Source organism: Sinocyclocheilus grahami, unplaced genomic scaffold (genome assembly GCF_001515645.1).
Source record: "Sinocyclocheilus grahami isolate Dianchi unplaced genomic scaffold, SAMN03320097.WGS_v1.1 scaffold23.1, whole genome shotgun sequence".
In the NCBI taxonomy this organism is placed as follows: Eukaryota; Metazoa; Chordata; class Actinopteri; order Cypriniformes; family Cyprinidae; genus Sinocyclocheilus; species Sinocyclocheilus grahami.
Window position 1 is genome coordinate 1,870,561 of NW_015505202.1, and position 8,814 is coordinate 1,879,374.

At 34.9% G+C, this 8,814-nt stretch overlaps 1 protein-coding gene across 5 annotated transcripts in view; it reads left to right on the top strand.

Annotated features, from left to right (window-relative positions):
- LOC107560839 (muscleblind-like protein 3) overlaps nt 1-8,814 on the top strand; it is a 49,256-nt gene that overhangs the window by 37,349 nt on the left and 3,093 nt on the right. For 3 of the 5 annotated variants that reach the window (XM_016245110.1, XM_016245119.1, XM_016245126.1), the window contains 3 exons: nt 2,225-2,375; nt 4,567-4,674; nt 5,627-5,721. In XM_016245110.1, coding sequence (XP_016100596.1) covers nt 2,225-2,375; nt 4,567-4,674; nt 5,627-5,721 — 354 coding nt within the window. The remainder of the gene's footprint in view (nt 1-2,224; nt 2,376-4,566; nt 4,675-5,626; nt 5,722-8,814) is intronic. The other 2 variants (XM_016245140.1, XM_016245132.1) reach the window with 2 other exon arrangements.

The window sequence follows — 8,814 nt, forward strand, 5'->3', positions numbered from 1 at the left end:
CTAATCCTGACTGTCTCTGCTAGAAATCTTATAATAGGTTGAGGTTAGATCATCATCAGAACAATGATCCAAAACTAAGCACAACTGGGTCACAGAGCACAAAATAATCGTGCTGCCATGGCCACCAGTCCTCTGATCTGAAACCTATAGAAAATTACTGAACTGAAGAGGAGGGTGTACTAACATGAACCTTGAAGGATATGGAGAGCTTTTGCATAGAAGAATGGTCTCTGATCTCTTGCCAGGTTTTCTCCAAATTCCTCAGGCATTAAAGGAGAAGACTCTTATTGTCACGTGGTTGTAGTAAAGCGTTTGAAGCAGAAGTAAAGGGGGTTTTTAATAAGCATCAACTCACTAAGACCATTCAAAATAACATTAATCCAAGACAAAGAAATTAACAGAAACTGAGGGCTTATGAAGACAGGAAACCTAAGGAGCAAACGAAATGATTAACACAACACAGGTGATCTAAATGAACGAATATTAACTAATTACGGAAACAGGAATTAGACCAAATTGGGGCAAACGGAAACTAAACGGAAACACACACGTGACCCTTACAGGTGCATCTCAATAAATTAGAATGTCGTGGAAAAGTTCATTTATTTCAGGCGGTAATGCACCTTTGAGATGAGTTGCCAACCGCCATTAAACCTGAAAGAAGAAGAAGAAGAAGTTCATTTATTTCAGTAATTCATCTCAAATTGTGAAACTCGTGTATTAAATCAATTCAATGCACACAGACAGGTGATCACCTGTATATTGCTCTTATTTCAGCAAATGGATATTGCAAAAAAATATTAAATAAAATGAGGCCAATAATTGTGACCAAAATGGATTGGAGAAAAACGTTTATTTCATAATGAAATTTTCCCCCACTTTAAATTGTTTTGCATCAATTTGTATGAATATTTTGAATGAAAGATCAAAAGAATAAACAAGACAGATTTATTTTCTCAACCTTCTTTGAAAATAATTATCAAGCTCATAACTATATATATGATTATATATTGGCAGCAGTGTTGGGGAAAGTTACCTTTTAAAAGTAATGCATTACAATATTGCGCTACTCCTTAAAAAAGTAACTAATTGCGTTACTTAGTTACTCTTTATGGAAAGTAATGCATTACATTACTTTTGCGTTACTTTTTGTCACCTGGGCTGAGCTTACTTACTTGTTTCTTAATAACAAAATACCCAAAAGTTATATTTTTGGCAACTGTAAAGACCCTTTTACACCAAACGTGAAATTAATAAGCCTCACGCTGAAGGAAGTGCCTTTGCACCTCACTCATAATTTCACTGCAGGAGAGGTGTCAGTAAATAAATTGTAAAACAAAGTAACTTATTTGAAAAAGTAATTTAGATATTTCCTTGTAAATTTAAAAGTAATGTGCTACTTTACTAGTTACTTGAAAAAAGTAATCTGGTTACGTAACAACTACGTTACAGTAGTTGTAATGCGTTACTCCCAACACTGTTTGGTAGTATGTACACTCGGTACTGTTTAAAAGTTTGAACTTCACACAGACACACACACGTCTGGTTCACTATCCTATTCACTATCCCCATAGGCATAATGGTTTTTATACTGTACAAATTGTACAAACCCGATTCCAAAAAAGTTGGGACACTGTACAAATTGTGAATAAAAACCGAATGCAATGATGTGAAAATTTCAAATTTCAATATTTTATTCAGAATACAACATAGATGACATATCAAATGTTTTTTCTATCGCCCTACACCAACCCTACACCTAAACCTAACCCTAACAGAAAACTTTCTGCGTTTTTATAATCTCAAAAAAACGAATTCTGTATGATTTATAAGCTTCTGTACCATGGGGACTTCAATTTATGTCCCCACAGTGACAAGTCCCCATGAGTTGGTGTGTATTCAGGTTTAAGTCCCTACCAGTACAGAAAAACATGTACACACACACATATGATAATACGTTTTTCTGATGCATCCTAAAAGAAGTAGTCAAATACATCTCCATCAATGTTTTGATAATGTTTTATTATTTTATTTATAAAACATGATTTGCAACATTTACCATGACAAATACACAGTATGTCAGATTTATTTTCATGAATGGACAGGAACACACAGTACAAAATTTCCTGTAGCTCAGTATCATGGCTATCTTTTATGTCTTCCTCTGCCCACCATCTTTCTGTTTTTTTCCCCTCTTTCTTCTTTGTCATCCCGATCACTTTAGGCTCTTCCACCAGGAGCCATGCAACAGCTACCAAAGAGACCGACCCTGGAGAAGACTAACGGCGCGGCTGCCGTCTTCAACCCCAGCATGTTCCACTACCAGCAGGCTTTGGCCAGCATGCAGCTGCAGCAGCCAGCGTTCATTCCCACAGGTGAGCTCACGCAGACAGATGATTCCCCCGAGCTGCGCTCTAATATCACCATATTCCTGTAATAGTTTGGCTTGCATACATACAGCACTTTAAAGACAAAGTGCCTGGCTAGGCAAGGACTTGAGCACTTTTCTGCTTGCCATCTCTCTCCCTGTAGGCCCACTTGCTCTCTTTATCTCATAGGTGTCCATCCTATGCACATGTCATGCTAATTAGTCCCATGATGCATACAGTCCTGCGTCTCCTCATGCACCTGCACCTGAGCATTAGCTACTCTTTTTCTGATGCTGCACTGCACTGCACTATGTTTACTATTCTCACATAATCAGTAAAAAAGCTAGATTGTATTTTGCCTAAATGACTGTAGCAGCGACCCTTCAGCCTTAAAAAAGGATAGTTGCAGTACGTTTGCCACCCAGTTTTAAAGACCCGGTGAAATCAAAGTAGGAGCTCTGTGGCTTTTAATCCAAGTCTATAGAGTGCTGTAGTGATTGGCATATTCATATTTATGTAGGTCAACCTGTAAGTTAGCATCACCCTGGTTCCCTTGACACAAGCTCAATAGGATTTTTCAATTGGTTTTGGAATATTGCAGAAAATAAGCTCTGTGACCAACAATGGTATAGGATCCTTGTTCGTCATGATAATCGTTAGAAATGAACACAGCTTTTATGAATTTTGAAGTGTAAATACAATCACCAGAACTGAAAAGCTAAACATATGCTATAAAAGAACTGCATCACAGTCACATGACTTCAATGTCACTACCATTAAGCTTAAGGTTGAATAGCTACCATGTGCGTGATTATTAACAAAATCTGGTTGTAAAAGCAGATTAGTGAGTAGATGATTTTAACTGTTCGGTGTGATGACGTTTATTTAGGTTGGTTTTTCTTTGGTTTGGTGTTTTGTTTTGTTTTTGTTCAAACTTACCATCCCGTTAATTTTTGCTACTTTTCACATGTCTATTCTACATGTCTAGATTTCATTGTTTTACATTTGTCCCAGACCCAGACATTCAATCCAAAACATGACATTTCATCATAAAATGAAAAAATATGAATTATTACATTTCACAATTATGGTTAATCTAAACAAAGAAATACTATTATAAACCTTTATAAATATATTACCATAAACCATTTCCATTTCAATTCTAAATAATTGTGGAAATAATTATGAATCATTAACACATTATGACTGCATTGTTTACAGCTACTAATTAAATAAATAAAAGTAAGAAATAATAAAAAAGTTAAATAAAATTTTTTAAATCAAGTTAAATATCTCTTTTGAACAGAATATTTTTATTGTGTGGCATTTTTAGTTTAGCTGCTGTTTTTTTTTTTAATTATGCAATTAAATGCCAGCTGTAAAATTAACCTTAGCAAGACAAAGGCTTTGGCCACTTTATTTAAAAAATGTTTTAACATTTTATTTCCACCAAACAATGCTATTAAACACATTATGTAATTTGGGATATGATGGAAATGCTCATGACTTTGAGGATAAAAAGACAAAAAAACGATGATGATTATGACATAAATATTTAAATATCATAAACTCTTTTCATTTTAATTATTAATCAGATTATTTTTAAATAAAATCATTAATCAAATTTAATTATTAATCCAAAAAAGATATATCACTTGTGAAGAGAGTATTTGTTTTGTGACTCTTTTTTGTGGTATATATAGTCTAGCAATTCATTTCTGTCATCTTCATTTTTTACCAAAGAATACTGTTAAACACATTGTTTGGGATGTGATGGAAATGCTCATGACTGCTCAGGAGAAAGGACAAAAAAGTGCTCATAGTCAAAGAAACACCTTATAACATCAATACAAGACAATTTTAATGTTCAGTATTGAAAATGACAAGGACAGCTTAACGTGTCATTTTCCTCATTAGGTCTCAAACTATAATCCCAAACCTGTCCTGTCTGTCACTGTGTTTACACCCAACCTGTCTGCTTTCACCGCTTCTTATCATTTGTTCATTATTTCGACTTGTCATATGCGTTTGTGCATGCATGTGTGCGTGTGATTTTGTGTGCAGCTGACGGCACAGTGCGGGCACAAACAAGCAAGGCCAAAAGCCTTCAGAGAGACTCATTAAGACTGGTTCCTTTTTCTTTGTGCCCTTTCCTCCTCATCCTCTCCTTTCCCTCACTCCCTAAAATCTATTATAGGCCTTTTCAAACCCCCAGGCCTAATGACAGATGGCCGCTGGGAGAGGCGGGACTGGACCAGCTGCAGGGCCCCCCAAAGCCGTTACCTGTTAGGGCCTGGATATACTGGTGAGGGTAGAGTCTAGGTCCCCTCCCCTCACAAACACACACACACTCACCATTTACCTGTTTAGAAAGGTAGAAATCACCCCTCAAGTTTCTGCTCACTTTTAGTGTTAATATTCCCAAACTAAGTTTAGCAGAAATGCAGTTGCACACACATTTCAATGCCCATAGATGAACAGTGATCTTTTTTTTTTTTAGCTAGCCAAGTTAAATTTGTCCTTAACAGTCATTTAGCTGAGTAACAATCCAATCAAAACACTAGATCTGTGCTGAACCAGTGAGTGTGCAAGTGTGTGCCTGTGCGCATGTCTGTGTTTTTTATTTTCATGACATTATTTGACATCTGTGATGCACTTGCTGTGTACATATCATTCTGTGTTAATTTGCAGTTTTCCCTATAATATGACCTTTATCTCTTAATCTTTAGCTGGTTTTATTAGATTAAATTCTTAATTCATATTTACAGGTGTTTTAGAATGGTTATGTCATTCATTATCAGGTTAACTCAAAACCGAAGGAGTAAAGTGTCATATTATTATAAGGCAATATTTGAATGGGAATGAACTGCATATTTACATTCCCCTTCTTTTCCCCTACTGTATATTTATCCATTCTGCGGCCCCCATCAAAATATGACAGTCAGACGTTCCTGTCTGTTCCAAATGTGTGTGATTTTGATGACGGCCATGTTTTTATTTTACCCTTAATAGTTTTATCTAAATGTAATGGTGATCGGATAAAACTCTCTAAGCTAAAACGTAATGCAACAAAATGTTTTAAAGTTCTGTTTGCATGTTTGTTCTTAAGTGAATACATCATCTTTGCAGTACATGAAGACGTAGTTGCCATGACTCAGCCTGTTCCTCTGGCATATTATGTCATGGTACTCATAACATTCCTCCTCCCCTCCACCTTCCCCCTTCCCTTGTTTCTTGTCTGACTCGCCTGAAAAAAGTTCCCATGATGCACGGTGCCGCCACTTCCACTGTTTCGTCGGCTACGACCCCAGTCACCAATGTTCCTTTTGCTGAATCAGCCAACTCCAACCAGGTTTGCCCCTTCATTTTGGCCTCTCGTTTTTACAGCTGTAAGGCATCCGACTCTGGTCGATAGACAATAATTCTTTTGTGTTTATATATACGAAAAACTGTTGATGCAAAAATGTTAATGCAACTGATTCCAAATGGCAGAACATGACGACCTTGAGTCATTGAGTTCTCTATGGACCAGTGAGGAGCCTCTTTAGCACAATGTCCCAGTTCCACCATGTGTCTGTGTGTGTGTTCACTTCTCTGTCGGTCTGTTTCAGTGTCTTCACTGTATTAGAGAGCAAACAGCTACATTTAATGCAACAGTTCACCCAAAAATGACATTTCTGTTATTAATTACTTACTTTTTTCCATGGAACACAACATTAGACTTTAATAATGAATCATTAGCCAGCTCTTTCCATACAACAACAGGTTATAGTGACCACATTAAGGGGGAAAAAAACAACAACAACAAAAGGCACTTTATAAGTAGCCTGTACAATTTTATTCCAAGTCTTCTGAAGTTAAATGATAGTTTATATGATAAGATAGTCAGTTCTTTTCAATGAACTGTTTGATTAGATTCCCAGATGACTTAAATTATTGTTTTGAATGTATTTATGTATTTTTGAGTTAGTTCTTTTTGATGAATGAGTTGAATGATTGATTCATGAATTGGACTGATTCGATTCTCAAGTTCAATTCAACTGGTATGGATTGAATTTATCATTTTGGTGTTAGTTTGGGATTTTTTCTGTCATTTTTGAAGATTAACAGATGTAGTCATTATGACCTGTTTTTGTATCAAATAAGCAGTGCAATGATACTTAAAAAAAAAACACTGCTTTTTGCGCTCCACGGAAGAATGAAAATTTGGAACAACATGAGGGCGAGTAAATGATGACAGAATTGTCATTTTTGAACAAATTATCTCCTTAAGTGCTAAAGCTCAAAGGTTTATTGTCTTTTCTTCCCCCTTCACCGTGTTGTAAGAATTTTGCACTGGAGAAAGTTGTTTCTGTGGCTCACATTAGAGTGAGATGGTATATGTGTCCTCTGCGTTTTTCTGTGAATAGGATGTGGGTGTCTGTTTTTAGATGACAGTTCTCTGAATTTTTGTTTGTCCTTTCTTCATTGTTTGAATTCAGAGTATATAATGTGAGGAGGCTGTTTAGTTAATGTTTTCTGGAGAATCATAGGCGAGCAACAAGCTTGACCAGGTCAAATTTTTTGCAGAAAGGACATGTTTTGCTTGCCTCTTCATTTCTTAAAGAGCTACATTGTTGATTGTTTACAGGGTTCCTACACAGTATGGAAAAGTATGAAATTTTTAATGATTTTAGTCATTTCCACATCTGGATATATATGGAAAAAAAGAAAATAGAGTATTGAAAAAGTTTGTGTTTCCAGATGTGCCCCATTCTGTTTTTTATGAAAGTGTGAAAGCGTGTCAAACATTATCCTATGTTTTTAGCTCAGCAGAATTATGAATATTTATACTTACCGTTGCCCCTGTGCTTGGCGAATTTGTGAGCGTCAAAGGTTTCTATTTACAATGTGTTTTTGAAGCGTTGAGCATTGTAGCGAATCACAGCCATGTCTGTTGAGTTCATGTACACAATGGCCAGACATATATTTAAGTTAAGAATGTGCTAAATATTGCTCAATTATTTATTCAGCGCACGCTTTAAAGTTCACAAATCCTTTCATTATAACCAACATCATCATTTTATTTTTCATGCTCAACTGGAAAAAAGTTTTATTTTTTCATTGCTGCTAAGTACACACTGCACATTTCCGTAATCATATTTAAATGCGGGATTGAATCCGAAATTGCGACGCTTGTCACATTGATAACCATAGCAGCGGATGGGACAAAAAAATCTGAAAAAATTATCTTGAAGTGTAAATAAAGACTATTAGACTTGTCCCTTGTTCTATATAATGAGTTTTTACTTGACTTTTTTAAAGCAATGTTTACTTAATTGAAAAACATTAGAATAATACATTAAAACATTGAGTTTTAATGTGTTATTTACTTATTATTAGCATTAATAATTAACTCATTTAATTTATTTAATATTTGTAATTTTTGAATAGTTAAATAATATAGTTAGGTAGTTCCAGTAGTTTTTGCTATGGTACTGAGAACCAGGAAATGTTACTGATATTGGTACCGACTAGGGTTGTAACGGTATGAGATTTTAACGGTATGATAATCGTCTCAGAAAGTTTCGCGGTTATCATGGTATATATTAAACAATAATTCTTATCAGTAACAATGACTCTTAAAAGTATAAGAACAAGTTATTTGAGTGAACAAATCCTTTATTACAACAAACTTGAAACCATTTTAATGAAAGTATTGAAGTCTCCCTCCTGAAAAAATTAATTAATTTAATAAAACAATAAAAAATATAATGCTTATGTATATCTATATCACACTTTAACATTTTAATTAATATTTTAAAATGTTTTTAAATTAAAATTTACAACTCCTTTTATTTTTGGCAAAGTTAAAACATGGACAAACATGATATTCCTTGAAAACAATGTTTAAATAAATAATTTTATTATAAAGAATATTATTGTTTTTATTATAACTTTGAAGTACATTGTACAATGCTAATATATTTATGTCATAATTTCAAATAAATTGAACGTTTATTTTGATGGGTTGTAGCGGACCTCCTAGTTTTAGAGTGTATTTGACAATGGTTTTTCTCAAATAAAACTAAGAAATGTTTATTTACGTTTTCTCTCAGAGCAGCTCTGCTGATGTTCATGTTTATGTATCTTAGTGTACTTCAGTATGCAGTAGATAAAACGGCGCCACTCAGAGACATGCAGAAACAAGCAGATTATTCATATAGCAGTCTCTTTCCGCTTTAATATTCACAGACACATATCATAACTACTTTAGATTTATCCATCCATCCGATTACGCGTTTTACGTGACATCCTCGTTATACTGTAAATTCCATGTTCACGACTGCACTGGGATTCCCTCTGCTTCACGGAAATCATACGGCCTTAACTTATAACTTGTTATTAATGCGACATCCCTTTATCTGCACGGAGGGATGGTGTCCGCGAATATGAGCGAAGATGT